General features: G+C 36.6%; 1 protein-coding gene across 1 annotated transcript; it reads right to left on the minus strand.

The window, feature by feature from the left end:
* Window positions 1-9216: 9216 nt before the first annotated feature.
* LOC140885026 (uncharacterized) lies at window positions 9217-16701 on the minus strand. Its single transcript, XM_073291944.1, has 11 exons — window positions 16370-16701; window positions 15866-15922; window positions 15683-15756; window positions 13835-14701; window positions 13617-13710; window positions 13405-13503; window positions 11174-13302; window positions 10949-11066; window positions 10772-10832; window positions 10150-10301; window positions 9217-9611 (listed from the first exon to the last, which is right to left on the minus strand). Exons 1-11 carry the CDS (start codon window positions 16443-16445, stop codon window positions 9268-9270), a joined length of 4071 nt encoding a protein of 1356 aa, XP_073148045.1. The 5' UTR covers window positions 16446-16701; the 3' UTR covers window positions 9217-9267.
* Between the last annotated feature and the right edge of the window lie 1299 nt (window positions 16702-18000).

Consider the following 18000-nt stretch of genomic DNA (forward strand, 5'->3'; position numbering starts at 1 on the left):
CTCACAAGATTTGGTCCAGACAAAAGGCGCATTCTTCTGAGTTAGCTGAGTAATCGGCTTCGTAATAGAGGAGAATCCCTCGATGAATCTGCGATAGTAACCCGCTAAACCCATAAAACTTTGAATCTCAAGCACAGATGTCGGTCTAGGCCAATTCATAACCGCATCAATCTTGTTGGGATCAACAAAAATCCCACCTCCGGAGATAATGTGACCGAGAAAGATAACTCGATTCAACCAGAATTTGCACTTTGACAGTTTAACAAACAACTGTTCAGCACGCAAGGTCTGAAAACGATTCTCAAATGTTCTGCATGATCAGTACGATTATTCGAATAGTTAAGAATATCATCAATAAAAATAATCACAAACTCGTCCAAGAATTTCTGAAAGATTCGGTTCATAAGACCCATTAAAACTGCTTGAGCATTTGTCAAACCGAACGGTATGACTATGAATTCAAAATGGTCATACCTTGTTCTAAAAGCAGTCCTTGGAACATCTTCCTCTTGAACTCTCAGCTGATGATATCCTGACCTCGGATCAATCTTTGAATAAACCGATGAACCTTGCAATTGATCAAACAGATCATCTATTCGAGGCAATGGATACTTGTTCTTTACCGTATCTTGTTTCAATTGACAGTAGTCGATACAGAGTCGCATTGATCCATCTTTCTTTCGCACAAAAAGAACTAGAGCGCCCCAAGGCGAAACACTATGTCTGATGTAACCCTTTGCAATCAAATCCTCGAGCTACTTTCAATTATTTCAATTCAACAGTTGTCATTTGATAAGGAGCTTTCGAAATTGGTTGAGTACCTAACATCAATTCAATGCTGAACTCGATCTCACGAATTGGAGGCAATCTAGGAATCTAATTTGGAAAGACGTCAGCAAACTCTCTAACCACTGGTATATCAACCAATTCGGGGCTATATTTCAGGACATCAACTGCATATATCAAAAATCCTTCTGCACCTTTCTGTAACAAATGAGTCATCGATAAAACAGATATCAAAGGAATCTTGGATCGAGAACCCTTACAAAAAAATTTCCACTCATCTGCTATTTTTGGTCTGAATCTGACCACTTTTTGAAAACAATCTACGGTTATCCTATACTTGTTTAGAGCATCTATACCAACAATGCAATCAAAATCTGATAACCCAAGTACAATACAGTCTAGTTCAATCATATTTTCTTCGAATCGAAGTTTACAGTTTCTGACTAATCTCAAAGAAACAATTTCTCCACCCAAAGGTGAAGTAACAACAACTACAGCAGGCAAAGGCTCGGAAGGCAAAGCATGCATCATAACAAATTTCTCACATATGAAAGTATGGGAAGCACCCGTATCTATCAATACAAGAGCAGGATAACCAAAAATGGAACAGTTACCTGCAATAACATCGTTGGATGCTGCCTGAGCCTGATCCTTGATGAGAGCAAATACTCGTGTCTGTTGCCTTTGAGGTTGATTCGCATTTTGATTACCTCCCTCTCGATTCTACTGTTGTGGCTAAAAGGAGTGAACTGCAGAAGCTTGCCTCTCAGGCTGAGCTGTCGGTCTAGAAGAACTCCCACTCTGTGCTCGTTCAGAACCACGCTGAGGACACACTCTGGAAAAGTGTCCAGTCTGATGACAGATATGACAGCTTCCAAAGATTCCTCTACACTCATCACTGGGGTGGCGACCTCCACACTTGCTGCAAGACATACCTGAAGATCCAGAACTATGTCCCGAAACAAACTGCTTCGAGCCACTGAAACTAGAAGAACTGCTCCCTGGCTTTTTGAATTGCTTCCCCTTCGATCGAAATTGATCTCTTATGTTACCACCACTGCTTCCTCCCTCATACCTCGGTGGTTGATTCTGATACTGAGAAGGCTGATTATGAAACGGTCTCGGTTGCTGGGATGCAAACTGAGCTCCTCTTTGTGTTATCAAACCTGCTTCAGTTCCTTTGGCTTGATTCAGTGCATTAGCAAGATTATCTGGCCTTCCAATATTTACCAATGCAAAGATATCGGGATTCAAGCCATTTATGAACTGATTGGCTTTTGCTTCCTCGTTATCGGCTATATGTGGCGCAAATCTCAACAGACTATCGAACTTGGCCATATATTCTTCAATATTCAAATTCTCTTGCCTCAGAGTAGCAAACTCGGCCCCTTTGTCTTTTTTGTAAGAGACTGGGAAGAAGCGTTTATAAAACCCAGTCTTAAACACACTCCAGGATTATTTGATATTGATTGACTATGTGCTCTTACATGATTTTTAATGTATTAATTAGTCGAATGCATTACGATTCATATTTTCATTCATACTGAGCCTGAATGATTTGATTTAAAAGGGCCGAGTTGCCCAGTCTTGAATTAGATGTTTGAGAACTGTATTTGAGTAGCCTGGGATGTCGAGTCACACCTAGTGTTTGAATACTCATTATAGTTGCATCAAAGTCTAGAGAATTGAGGTACGTGACACCACCCCGATTGGGAGTGTAGGTGAGTTGTCACGATATCTTGTTCTTGGGATCCCAAAAGAAAAAACCAGATTCTTTGATTATCCGTTTTGATAATCCCGATTTTAAAGACATTCATTTCATATTTATTTATTGTCGAAGAATATTCTTGTTATATCATGATTTTTGATATATTATTTGATATTGCATGTTATGTTGCTTTTACTGGGAATATTATTCTCACCGGAGTTATCCGGTTGTTGTCTTGTTTTGTATGTGTACTTGGCAACAGGTGGGGCAGGATCGAGTCAGAGGCGACATGACTAGTTTGGGTTGAGATTGATATAAGTGGAAAGTCGTTTTAGAAGTCGAATTGGTATTTCGAATTTGTATTGTATTTTGAAATGTAGCAAACCTTGAATTCGATGCATGTTCTACCTTTTGAGTATTTGAACAACTCTTGATATATCATGTATTGTAATATGTTAGATTGATATATCATTATTACATGTTATGGTTTGTTATTCGAGTTGGATATGGAATTTTTAGTATTGAATGCCTTAGTTATTTTTCTTGTTTTTAGCAGGGCACGGACACCCGTGCCTACATTCGTGCCTGGGTCCGTGTACCCTCGCATTTTGTTTTGTTCTGATTTTGGTCATGCACGGACCCCGGACATGCATCCATGCATGGGTCCCTGTGAGAATTTGGTTGAGGCAGTAAGTTGGGAATTTTGATATGTTGTGCACGGACCCCAGCATAGAACAGGCACGGAGTCCGTGCAAAAAATAGAGAGTTGATGTTTTAGTGTATTTGTTGTGCACGGACCCTGACACGGAGGGGGTCTGGGGTCCGTGTACCTGGCAGCTTTTGAGCCTTGACTACAGGTTAATGCACGGACCTGAGCACGGAGGTGTGCACGGAGTCCGTGCATCTTTTTTTAAAAAAAATTTCTTTACTTTATGCCTTGGATATTTGTTGATGCTCGATTGATTTATTTTTAATTAGATGATTAGAACCGAGGTCCTCACAGTCCGAGTCTGTTAGATTTGTGTTAGATTATGCTGACGACACATCCTCAACATCTTCTTAAATCTGATGCAAGCTGCATTCAGCGACTCTTCGTCTTTCTGCTTGAATGATATGATGTCAGAAAACAGCTGTGTCATCTTGGTTGGCGGGAAATACTTGTTCAAAAATGCTTGAACAAGTTCTGTCCATGTCGTGATAGACCCGGCAGGAAGTTCCGTCAGCCACTCAGTTGCGTCCCCTTGTAAGAAGAACGGAAATAATCGCAGTCTCATTGCATCAGCTGTTACTCCATTAAATTTGAAAGTATCGCAGATATGAAGAAATCTCTCCAAATGAGATCTTCCACAGCAGTGCCTCCAAATTGCGCTTGAAGTTGGATCATCTGAATAATAGCAGGCTTAAGCTCAAAGTTGTTCGCCTCAACAGTGGGGTGAACAATACTGGATCCATATCTTTCGACTGGAGGTCTGATCAAATCCAACACTGTGCGATTTTAATTTGCATTGGCCATCACTCTTTCTGATTTAGTATCACTTTCACGCTCTTCTTCCGAATCTAATTCAAGCACCAGGTTTATATTCTTCTAAGTTTTCCGTATGTTGCGGAGTGTGCTCTCGATTTCCAAGTCAAGTGGAATGAGCTCCTTAGAGTGCCGAGTGCGGATCATGCAAGAGAATAAAACACCTGAAATCAAAATAAAAAGAAAATTTATGTTTTCAAAAATAAAGTTAACAAGAAATAGAAATATAGTCTCAAGCAAATAATCTATCCTAATATTAACTAAAAAATCCCCGGCAACGGCGCCAAAAACTTGACCGACTATTTCGGTTATGGATAATAATTCTAGCAAGTGGACTAGGTCAAGTAGTAGTAAATGGACAATGAGTTCAAGTATCGATCTCACAGAAACTGTATTTAATGCTCAAATTTTGATTATTTAACTTAATCTAGAATAAATAAATAAAAGGAATTTGATTCATTCACTTCAAGTTTGACTAATTAATAAATTGACAAAAAATTAAATTAAACACAAACGCAACTAGAACTTGGATTATAAATTCAATTAAAAGAGACAACCAAACTACACGAAGGTATCGAACTAATTTATGCATCCACGTGGCACAGACTGAAAATTATGTTTATTCCTATCACGGTGAATTTTCTTATATTATTCAACAATCTATTTCAAGAATTGCTAAACATATTCAAGTTGGACGGATTAATTATTTCTAATTAATTCTAATCAAACTCAAACACATTCAATATTTATCAAAAATCAGTTTTCACCTAAAACCGCATATTGAAACTGATACTATTTCTAGTCGGTTTAACCATATGTTGATTGACATCTATGAAGCTATCTTTAATCAATCCTCTTCGATTCGTGATTAATCAACAAACATGTGACTAGGTGATCAGGATATTCATAAGAAATATTAAACTAACAGCAATCAATAATTGAAAATATTCAAAATATCTCAAACATGCAACCACGTTTCAAACATAAATTAGTTTCGACTCAATCTCGTGATTTTAGTTGAAAAGAAAACTACTCAATAAACAAAAACATAATTCAAAAAGTAGTTTGAATCATCAACAAAAATGGAATTGAGAAAAAGAAGATGGAAACGATGTAGCGTTCTTCAATCTTCCAAGCCCTAGTCGCCGTCCTCGCTCTCCAATCTGAATCCCCTCAAAAATCTGATAAAAATCTAAATATAGACCCTAAAATCCATGATCTTTTTGTTTCCTTTTAAAGAGTCCATCCGATATAAAATTTATGTCCCGCGATCGCGCTCGAGCGGCTAAAAGTGCCCGCTCGAGCGCAAAAGTTCTGTCTTTTCTCCTTCGAAATCCCTCGAACGTGCTTGAGCATTCAAAATACCCGCTTTGAGCGCAAAATTTCTGTTTTTGCTTCGTAATTTTTCGCCGGGCGCGCTCGAGCGGTAAGAAATAACGGCTCGAGCGCCCAACTTCTGTCCCAGCGCGCAGTATTTTTGAAAAAATCATATCTGGAGTTCTAGCCATCGTATCGAGCTGAAATTTGGATAGCAGCTTTATAACATCTTATAATTCATTCTGAACGGTGAAGATCTGTTTTTGATCTTTTTATCATCATAACTATTTTTTTGGACAATCGTTGTTTCGTAAGTCTTTCTTGCGCCTCTTCTCGGTGCTTAGGCTTTTTTTTTTGTGCTACAAAATCATGATTTCTTCATTGTACCTACATTCAAACCAGAAAAACGAGAAGTAGACCACATGCATAAATAATAAATAGACCAAACATGAATGACCCCAAAAATATAACAAGTGCATGCAAAATGGACTCAAAACTAATATGAAATAATGCATGAAAACACACTTATCAGGTACCTATAGAGGGAACTCTTTTCTGGACTGTGGTTTGATGCTTTCGAAAGAGTATGCGAAAGATGAGTTTGAGTTATTTGCTACTTTGTGTTGGGCTGTTTGGTATGATATATGTAAATATTTGAATGAACCCAGAATGTAGCATACTTTTATTGATGTAGAATGGGGCTTCTCTTTCTTTAGTGCATTTCGAATTGCATGCAGTGGGTGTATTGTGTTCTCTAAAAAGAATATAGCTTCCACATAACAGAATTGGAAGAGACCACAGCAGAATCATCTGAGGTTAGACGTGGATGCGGGTTGTGATGGTGTTAGAAATTTGTTCAGTGCAGGGGTTGTAATTCGAGATTTTAAGGGGTCTATTCTTGGTGCAAAAGCGGGGATCTTTCGGGGCCTGGGATCGGTTAAAGAAGCTATACTGGTAGCTATAATGTTTGGAATGGATTTTTGTGTGAAGCAGAGATTCTCTAATGTGTTTATTTTTTCGGATTCTCTCTCGACGGTTCAAGCTACAATCGAACCGGGAGAAGAACTAGGATCTGCTGGTGCTTTAGCCTTGGAAATTCATTCCATGCTTCGGGATCATGAATTCACTTCCATTCATCATATGAAAAGATCGGCCAACGGAGCAGCCCACTTGTTAGCCCGGAAAGCGCTTATATCTTAATTGTGTTTGGTTTCCCCGTGACTTCCCACCTCAGTTGTTTTAGAGCTTTTAAGCTCTAAATTTTTTTTTGACAATTTTTTTAAAAAACAGTTTATAAGCTGTCAAATTTTTAAAAAACAGCTTATAAGCTGTCAAATAAGCTATTTGACAGCTTATAAGCTGTTTTTTAAAAATAACGGGGGAGATACTTTTTTCAAAAAAAATCTTATTTTAACATTCTATCTATCTAAAATATCCTTAAATATTTTAATAAATTTTTATCATATCCTCCACCCATTAAATATTATTTTTTAAAAAATTCCAAATCATATAAATTTTTCTAAAATAAAATATTAAAAAAAATTATTTTTCAATCTATGTTTATTCTAAAACTATTTTCATATATGTATAAGTCGAAACATTATTTTCATATAATTATACTTTTTTTGGTAATTTCGACAATAAAAAGATTTTAGAATCTTAAACACATCAACTAAATTCTAACAGCTTATAAGCTCGTAAAACAGCTTTTAAGCTCTAAAAACTTATTAGCTCCTTTTAATAAATTTAGTCAAACACCCTCTTGATGTCTCTTTCGTAATGGTATTTCTTATTTATTTTCAAATAATAATAATAAAGGATACCAATAGAATTCGATTTTTGTATTGTATCTTTCATTCAAGTAAACCAAGAAAAGAAATAACAAGAGATGTAGAGCAAAAACTAGCATAAACTTGGCTAACATAGTAGTGGTTATGAAAATGAAGAATTGTCATTACTTGTCACTGATTTATTTACAAATGGAGGGGCGAGACCTGGGAATGTTTCAATTTCTATACAAAGAATCCACTACAAGCAAAAAGTTTAGCATCCTCACTTTCTCCAGAAACGCAGTGCCGCCAAATATAGCAAAAAATTTAACAATATAGTAAAAAATTTAACTGGCGTCTCAGTATACATATTTACAAGTCCAATTAAAGCTAGAAGGAATCTTCTAAGATCACAATCACGAGGCTCTCATCTCTATTTCATTTTCGTAACTTCGCTTCTGTAACACAAGCTGAACGAACCATCTACACACCATCTTTATATAAAGGGATTGACGTTATCATAAACCCAACATCCTTAAAATAAATTCCACCTCGAAACAGTACACTCATCAACTCATCCCACTTCCTTTCTTGCACCTGAAAAATTATTGTACTGCAAAGCAATCAACATCAATGTATACATTTCAATTTCAACTTCTATCATAAGCTTTTATCCAAAATAAAAACGAAATCATCCACAACCGAAACAGAAAATTCCTCGTGCTTTTCTAAGAAATTTCACTTAGAACAACAGACAATAATAGCAAATAATAAAATTAGTTTCATAGCTAAGAGTCAGTAAAATTGAGGTATATGTATCATAAAAGAACAAAATTACCGCATGTTTTACTTTATGGAAATAATTTCTCGTCCCTAGACAAAAAACCATTTCTTGACACATCCCCCACATAAAATTTTCCCCATTTTTCATATCTCTAACACGTTTCTTTTAACTTATCTTTATTTTCCAAATATCCTCCATTAAATATTATATTCAACCCCTGGTATAACTATTTAGAGATTTTGTAATAACTTTATCCGCCCATTTCTGACATTATTTTTAGAGATTTTGTAATAACTTTATCCAACCATTTCTGACATGATTTAGCATTTCGAGTAGCAACTGTGTTTCCTCAAATCAAAAGTAAACATTTTATTTTTCCAAAATATTTTCTGATGCACTTCCTCAAAACTCTCAAATTAAATCGAAAACCTCATATGCACAATTGGTTAATAAAAATTAAATATTTTTTAAAGATTAACACATACATAGATTTGAAAAGAAAACTTGCTCTCTAAAAAAATGAACACACACAAACAAAAAGAAATTAAATAACAGACGAACAGGTAGACAGCACAATTATACAATTCGCTTGTCAGATAAAACACCCAACTCAACATGCACACCAAAGTGAAACTCAAAATAAAGTACTTTAACCGATATTCACTCATAAATCCACCTTTCCGGTCCATGTTTAAGATAAAGTACACCTACACGTCACCGGTTCAAAACATCATCATAGATGAAAGAAGTTGATATTCTGCCAAAAAATTTTAAATTAAAGGGACTTTAATCCAAGAAAATTGAAGTCCCAAAATAAATAATATCATACCTTCAAGTATCCGTCCACTGCTCAGCTTTTTTCCTCAAGCTACGAACAAGGCTTCAGTCTTTGATTCTGCAGTTCCCCTCAATTCACTGTACAATTTTACATCGAATTTAAATATTCTTCTTTATCCTCTTCATTTTCATTTCTCAAATTCAAGAAAATTAGTACAACTCACCATCTTATTCTCAGCATGGGCTAAGTGCCTACAAAACTGACACAACAAATTAAAAACTGCGTAAAATATAGGTTTCTGTGATTGGGCCGTTTTGAATCAAGCTTTCAAAATCCAAGGAGTAAAAGGGTCAAACAAAAGGTCTTGTGTCAATTAATTTGGATATAAGAAAATGTTATTTGAGTATGCCAATCAAACAGACTCTTCAAGGAGTCTGAAAACTCAAAAACATTGTGACTTTAAGACCAAAGCATATAAGAATTACGAGGCAGACCGCTTGGTGCGGATTCTGCTTACACCAGCAGAATTTTGAAATGAAAATATCGACATACCGTGACAAAGAGAAAGCCATTGTGTGCAAAACCACAACATAGCTGGACTCGTCAATCGTCTAACCGTTGTATCTCACCCATCATGATCCGATTGCTCGTAACCTTGAATCCAAGAAGAGCAGGATCAATCTGCCTACCTTTTTTCCCCTTCTTTTTGTTGCTTCTTGATCCCTGAGCCTGCATCGCCCCATCCGGTAACTCTGAAATTCCAGTAGCCTGGGCTTGATTTTCTTGATATATTGGGGGTTTCTTAGCATTGCTTTTAAGCATGTCACTGAATGATGTCTCCAGGACATCAGCAATGCTACCAGATGAAGTGCGTCCAAATTGAGCATCTTTCTTCCCAGATTCCTCCAGAATCTTCATATTATTCCCTCTTGTTTCTCTCCTCGTCCCTACAAGCCAAAAAAACAGTAGCAAGTCAACATAAAAGAACGGCCTAAAGTAGTTAAGAGCAATAAACCACGAGGATAATATACAAATTCCAAAATGGCAAAATCAAAGATCTTTTTTTCTTTTAACACCAAAATCAATGATCTTTAATTGTGTGCAAAAACAGAAAACAGTGGACAATGTTGTTACTATGATTGATGTGATTAAATGTGTCATCCTATCAAACATGCAACCAATCCACTAGGCAACCAGTAACATCAACATGCCTACTAGCAACCTAAATAGTCAAAATATAAACATAAAGATTCAAGAGAAGCAACAACCTATCGTCAACAAACCCAGTTGAAATATCAACTATATCAAGATCAAACCAACAAATGGGGAAAAACGAAGACTACAAAAGAAAAGAGGGGTGCCCAACTGAAATATCCAGGTACTATAAAAATTACAAGGATGTAAAATCACGTTCAGGAGGAGAAATACTTCCTGAGAAGAATGTTAACAAACAGCGAAAATAGTTCAAGAAATTACTAAACCTACCATCCGAAGGTGCAGTGTATAAGAGACCTTTTCCTCGAACGCCTGGATCAGCAACCACCTCAGACAACCCCTCTAAAGAAGATGAAGTTAGTGAAACAGGTTGATGCCTCATAAAGGAGTTTTCAGGTTCTTTGAAACTGAGTGACCGTAACCTGGTTAAAATAACAAGGGTAAGAACAGCATGATTAAAAGGTTCCTAGACAAATGATGAAATTATCAATAAAGAAAGATATGCAAAAATAGTAAGTTCACATGCAGCCATAAAAATCAATTCATATCATGAATTTCATCAAATCATGCACACAAAATAAGCTGTTATTGCACAAACATCAGATTCAACAAACAACTAAACAGAAGTGGTCATATAGGATGTTTCTAGATTCAGTAGTTTCAATTCCATACATATCCGACAGAAGCCACATCATAGTTAATGAACAGATCTTAAAATACTTCAATACAACAATTTCCGTTGTTAAAGAATAACTGAGGCAGTATACTCACAAAAGCATGATCTTCATTTGTCAAAATCATTCTAAAGAATCTGAAATCAAATGCATAAATCTAAGCAATTTCAGGATTTTCGATGTCAGTACAGTACCCCAGCACAGCAAAGGTTTCTTACCTGTCCTTGGCGGCATCGTCCAAAAAAGAATCAGAAATTCCAATCTTTTCATTGTGAAATCCTGAACATTATTAGGATAGTGTTATCATGAACCGCTTGAAAAGTTGAAGTCAAAATAAAAATAAAATAAAAACAAACAAACAAAAATGACCAAAACACCAAAGAGGAGAAAAATACCATCAGAACCAACTGAAGAGATTCTGCTTAGGGCATTGACTGGTATCATTTCCCCTTTTTTTAAACCTGAAAGACCATCCTGCTCAACTATGTCCTCTAGAACATCTGTAAATGTCCCCTACATACAACCACCATTATGAATCAGAAAAATGTGCTTACTCCTGCATCATAGGTCAAGTTTAATCAGGATAACTTATAATTCATACTAGAATAATTGTAAATTACCAGAGAATTTTCTTCAGCCTCGGAAGCAATTGCACCTCGTTCAACAAAAGCTCCAGCTTTGGACCTAAAAGGCAATCCACCAGTATCCGGAATGCTGCTTGTCCCATCAGCCAGTCGACTCTGAGGGGGCCCACTTGAATAACCATACAAGCTAGCATTGAAGGGCTTTCCAAAACTTGTTTCTTGATCTAGAAGAAGACCGGGTGAATTATTTGTCATGCTTGAACCAGAATAGTCACCTGAAGGTATCCTTTTCTTGGGTGGTATCCCATTGGTCACATCAAGCCTTTCGGATGACAGATTGCCAGATTTCTGATTAAGTAACTCCATAAGCAAACGCTTTGAGCTGTCATCGTTGGCTCCAGCTGACATCCACAAGCTAGGATCTTCGACACTCCTTTTGGCATCTGACTCCCTTTTCAGTCTTTCATTGTGAAGGTATATCTGTTGTAGTCTTGACTCCATCCAGTCATTGGGTAATTGACCATTATTCTCATACCAATGTCCATCTCCCGTTTCCAAGTGAGAAGAACGGAATTGATTGGGCATTAAAGGGTGATGCTGAGAGTAAACACCATAAGATTGACCACCATCTTGACCTCCAAGGTTAGCGGTCATTCGAGCGATCTGTTCATGCATTTCTAAACCTTGCGTGCGAGCCATGGAGTTGACATCATCAAAATTAACCCCAGCAGCACCAACAGGCAGTGACATTGAGCGCTCAAAGGGCGTCATTCCAGGGCCAAAAAAACCATGTTGAAGCCTATTTTGTAAAGAATAGTTGCGTTCAAAATGGTTCAGATGCTCCTCAGTAGTTGATATTTGCTGAGGAAAAAAATCCAAAGGACCAAATCCCATAGATATTGCTTTATGAGCAGCAGCCGCATTTCCATAGAGCTGGCTGGTTCCATCATGCGGCAAACGAAGAACCCCTTGCCTTTCATCTTCCATTTCCAATCCATGCATCAGGCCCAAAGGCAGCTGTCTTCCATGCATATGATCTTGTTGAGGAATCTGCTGATCTAAAGGATGAATCTGTCCATGCCTCCCATGCGACAAGAGATCCAACAAATCATTTTGCTGCCGTTGATGGGCTGTTTGACCAAATTTAGCTTGAATTAGCTGCTCAAGGGATTGATCAGCTTGCCTGGATGGATATCGAGAATGCTGTTGAAGGTTATTTAAAATCTGTTGTTTTAACATTGCATGTTCAAGACTACTGTTAAGTCCAAGAGCATCACTATGAGACTGTCCATGGCCGGACTCACGCATTTGATTCCGAAGCATCTGCTCAAGAAGAACCTGTCTGGCCTGAGACAACTGTTGCTCTTTAAGCACCATTTGTTGTTGATGTAATTGTTGTTGCAACTGCTGCTGCTGTTGTTGTAGCTGCAATTGCCTCTGCTGCTGTTGTTGAAGAGCCAACATGTGTTCCACATCTTGCCCTGCTTGGATGGAAAACTGTTTGTGGTGCATCAAATTCATACTAGGCCCTCCCTCCGGCAGAGCTTCATTAACAACAAAATCAGACAGCTGCAAGCCAGAACCATCTAATGCAATAGGTGGAATAGGTTCACGGAGATGAAGACCAAAACGCAAACTTGTGTCCAATGAACCCTCCATTGCAACAGATTTTTCTATGTCAGAACTTAAATCATTTAGATCGTCACGGGCGCCTCTAAATTTCAAGTGGGGCATAACATCTCCCAACTCCAGGAAAGGTGAGTCATCAGAAGCATCTTGCAAACGGACACGCAAATCAGTCCCAAAAAACCCTTGTTCAAACCACGAAATAATGTCCACTCCAAGAAAGGGTCCCTGAATTTCCTCTTGTGGGTCAAGATAATACAAACTTATTTCTTCTGGAGGGATTCCTCTATCAAGATAAAACTCATTAGGACTGCTCCCAAACTTATTTTGACCATCGTTGGAATGTTTCTCTGAAGACGGCATTGCAAAAAGGGAATTTGAATCATCCGGAAGTCCATTGTTATCATCAATTAAAGGGATCTTGGTAACAGCAGCATCTAAAACAGTCAGCATGGCGGGATCAAACTGAGCACCATCAAGGAACTGCATGCCATCGTTATGTTCCTCTCCATATATAGCCTCTGTAACTCTACATATTTCTGCACAAATTACAGTTTTTACAGAAACAAAGTAAAGAAAATCGTTCAGACATTGTAGCATAAATCTCATTCTCAAAAATACTTCAGTAATCCAAATCTCACCACCCATGAAATTTGATCTTTTTGAGTTATCCATTATCTCTTCAGCAGCAACAGAGAGGGCAGATTCTCTTCCATTGGTGGATTCCAAGTTTCCGGACTCTAAAAAAAAAACATGAACGTATGATATCACTGGTAACCAACAACAGCGATAATAATAATAATAATAAACACAGTCAAATACATATTTAGTTAAGTGACCAAGCTTAAACCACCTGCAACACCATTGGTTGATCCATCCATCCTAAAGGAACTGTGAGAAACTCCACTGCTGTTTAATTTGCCTTTCCACATGTCACTTACAATGGCCTGCAAAAAAGGAGGATGCTTTAGATTTCAACATACATTCGAGCTAAAGTACTTGACATTGCCGTGCATAGGTAAAAAAAAAAAAAAAAGCGATACGACGCAAGATATTAGATTTGTAGCTCACCTCCTCCTCCTCAGTAGGAGCAACAAAAGCTAGAGGCTCAACAGTAACTAATTGAGTAACATGGGTCACTTCCTCCAAATTGTCAGGCATGTTATCCAAATAATCTTCAACATTTAGTCTACGGTAAATGTCAAGGAGTTTTGCCCTCGGATACCAATATGTTCCCATAGAAAGGTTGTGTTTTCCTGAAACAATTCCAGTCTCATCATAATGAGCAGCACCAATTATACCTACTGATGGAGGTCTTGCTGCAGCAGCACTAGCTCGACCACGCCCTACTGCAAAACCAACAGTCGAGCCCTCCACTCGTCCCCTCTCAAGTCCAAATCCTGGTGCAGAACGAAAAGAAGAAGACCCACCAGGAATTCCCTCCATCCTGTGGCGTGGCCTCCACTTGTCACGAGACTCAGAATCACGTTCAGGAACTGAACGGGCATGTGAAACAACTGACTGACTGTCACTCTGGGATTCTTCCTTCTTGACATTAGTTTTTTTATCCACTTTGGCATCCTTTTCTTTCTCATCAGGACCCCATCTTGAAGACCATTTGCCATCATGCCTTGCCTCATGCCCAGGGCCAGTACTACGACTGCTAACATCATGCCACCTGTCAATGGTAGGCAAAGCTCTGTTATCAGAAATTTCTCTGCCAGATGCATTGTCAACACGTCTTTCTATCTTCCTGCGATCCCTTCTACCAAGCAATCCAGTTTCCCTTTCTTCTTCACGCCAACGGCCACCAGAATCAGGCTCAGGAGCAATTCTTATCCAATCCTTTTTTTCTTCAGGTGCATCAGGGCGCCAAGCATCCTTCTGGTTCAAATCAGCGGGATGGCCAAGAGTCAAAGAGTTTGCCCCGCGTGTTTCCTATATATAACAATACCCATAATGATAAATGATGATGCCTTGTAATATTTTTGGTAGAATATTTGTCAATAAGGAAAAATAAGCAAATACATCTATGACACCATGATCAGATGTGACATATTCCAAGCAATAACACTACAAATACCATGATCCAAACAAAATTCTTTTTGATCACATCAAAAGTATGTTACAGGTTACAGGAAACATGTTGGGTTCGCTTTCTAACCAGCATTGACATGATCTTATGCTCTAGGCTCCTAGCAGCATCCAACGCTAATGGTTGACAAGATTCATTTAATAGACATTATAGTTGATCAAATGAATACCTAATGCAAACAAGTAACCCTGATGTGAAGTGTACAATAAAACATAACACAAATGAACATTTTACAGAATTCATGGTACTACATTACTCTGTCATGTGTGTTGTACTCGATTCAAATTCCTAAAGTATTTTCCTTTTAAGTTCAAAATTCCGACAAAAGGAGCCTATCTTCAACCACTATAGAGAGAAGTGCGAACAAATGGAATCAAGGAAAGCCTTGTCATCAAAAAAGTCATTCGCTTTGACAAACCAAAAACAAATAGTGAAGCCACACAAATTGTGCATTATATGCGATTGACATGGTTGAGGATCATATCATGCCATTCAATTTAATCAATGAATTGCTAGATATTCACATCCTTAACATAAGCCATAAGTTTAAGAGTCCAAGAGGAGAAAACATTAATTCATGTTCAGAGCACAAGTGAGAAAGGTAATCCTGCATCAGTACAGAGATGACAGGTTCTGCAAATTTTCCAATTAGTTAAAGTTTCAACAAAAATGTGATTTCCTGAATGTACAACTACACCAAACGAGATTTGAAAACCTTGAGCACTATGATGATATCAGTTGGCATATAACTAAGAACTAAACACTGTTCACCGATAAAACAATTCTCGAAAGCAAGTATGTTACTCCAGGGCATTGGCACTTGCCATTTTAAGCTCATTTGGCTTAGCATAGAGCCATTGTGGAGACAGCGGAATGGTGTTCTCTGGCACTGACGGATCTGTAGCAAATATGGACAAAGTAAAATTAAGAAAAACTTTCATCACATGAAGTATTTAACAGAAGAAATTCATCAGGTAATAACGTGGGGATAGTAAAAACACAATTACCCTTTGAATCATCCAGCATATCAGCCAACGCATTGTCCTCATCATTCCCCATTGAACCTTCATTACGAAAACACATCAAAACGTCCAAAAGAAAATGAGATATCATAAGACTATTCAATATGCAACCAATTGATGATATCAATCAAGAGCCATACAGCGACAAACTCGGCAGACACTCAAAACAAGGAAGACTGGAATTCAATTCAAACTTGAAGTGAGGTCGAATGCAAAAAAAAAAAAAAAATTTAATTTGGAACAGTCATGATTCCCCGAAACAACCTTATAAAAAATAACTAATGCCCCTAAACCCCACAAATTTACAAACTTAAGAAGCGAAGATAGAGACAATTATCGTATCCAAAGTCAAAAACCCGATCTGCAATTCAATCGACAAGCCAAAGTTAAAAAACCGAAAGATCAGCATATCGTAGTTAAAAAAAAACCCCAATTCAAATCAAAGTAATTGATCGAAACAGTAAAATGGTATGACGAAACACAAAGTACCTTTGAGGGTCAAAGATCGGTTGGAAGACTTTGCTGAGATGAGATCCTCCGGTAGATCAAGCTTTCTATCGGCCATCACCCGAATCGGTGTTTCAAAAAAGTGGCTGAAAATTGAAAGGAGAGAAAAAGAGAGAAGAAAGCTCGCACGAAACCCGCGACGAGAGCGAACGAAGCTCTAATCGAAGCCTGGAAGCAGAAATTTGAGAGAGAAATGCAATTCGATAGCAATTGGAGAAGCGTATGGATTCAATGTCGTATAATCAAGAAGCAAACTAGGGTTTGCGGATTGCGAGAGGAGAGTGGGTTTGAGTGGTCGAAGAGCCTAATCAACATACGCAGATTTGTGATTTCTCCTCTCATTTCTTGGCTTTTTATATTTGTAGTTTGTAATTAAATTTAATTTAATTTAAATTTAAATAAATATCTTTTGGCACCGTTATGTTCACCATATTATTAATATATGTATAACTCATCTCATCTCTTCCCACGTTCTTCTCATCATATTATTTATGTATATATTAACTATTTATTTTATATTAATCAAATCATTAATTATTTATCTCACATCAATCAAATTATTAAATTTAAATTACTATATTACTCCTTTTAAATAATATAAATTTTATTTTATTTATTGTTAAAAGGACAAAATAGTCATTTAACATTTTATATAAAATGTAATCAATCAAATCAAATATACTATAATCTATCAATCAAATTCAATACTATTTTAACTATCATTTCTTATTTATTTTTTATTACATTATATTATTCATCTATATATTACTTATATCATACCTCAAACCAAACGGTGTCTTTATGTTTTATGTTATTTTATTATTATTATTATTTTACTATTACTATTATTATTATTTATTTTTATAAGTTAATTTTATTTTTTTTCACGGAATTTTTTTTTTAAAGGTTTTTTTCACGTATTCAACACTTTTAATCCTGTATGTTTTAGATGTGGGGACCTTTTATAAAAGATTTGAAATCCATTATTTATTGGTTACAATTATTATAATTATAATTATAATATAGTAAACATGATTGTTCTTTGAAATTCATATTTTAAATTTGTTCTTAAATCAAAAAATTTTTTTAATCAAGTTACTTTATCCCAATCTGGAATGATGTGAGTACACTGTAGTATATTTTACAATCTTTAAAAATAAGTGTGAAATAAATATGACCTCAGTGATATTTTTTTAATTTTAATTAGATTTAATTTATGAGTTTTGTCTTTCTAGTCTCGTTATCTTCTAGATTTATTATTACTTAGATTTGTTGTTTTCTATATTTATAATTATTTTCTATTAAAAAGATCTGATCGGTTATTATCTTTAATTATCAAGATATGATTTCTTGTGTTTAAAATAGTTTATTCTTATTAAACTATTGTATTCATCTTATATATAGGAATCTAATTAAGGAAACTTCATTGGGCTTTCGAGACTCTATAAATGGAGGGAAGACGGTTGCATGCAATATACAAGAGAGATGGACGTTTACTATAGAAAATCAAGAGCTTTAAGTTGAATATCATTGAAGAATTTTTGGAGTATTTTTACAGCCGATCGTTGTTGTATTTCTGTGTTGTATCGTGGAGTGTTTAGAACACCTGAAGA

This window comes from Henckelia pumila, chromosome 2 (assembly GCF_033568475.1).
Source record: "Henckelia pumila isolate YLH828 chromosome 2, ASM3356847v2, whole genome shotgun sequence".
Taxonomy (NCBI): domain Eukaryota; kingdom Viridiplantae; phylum Streptophyta; class Magnoliopsida; order Lamiales; family Gesneriaceae; genus Henckelia; species Henckelia pumila.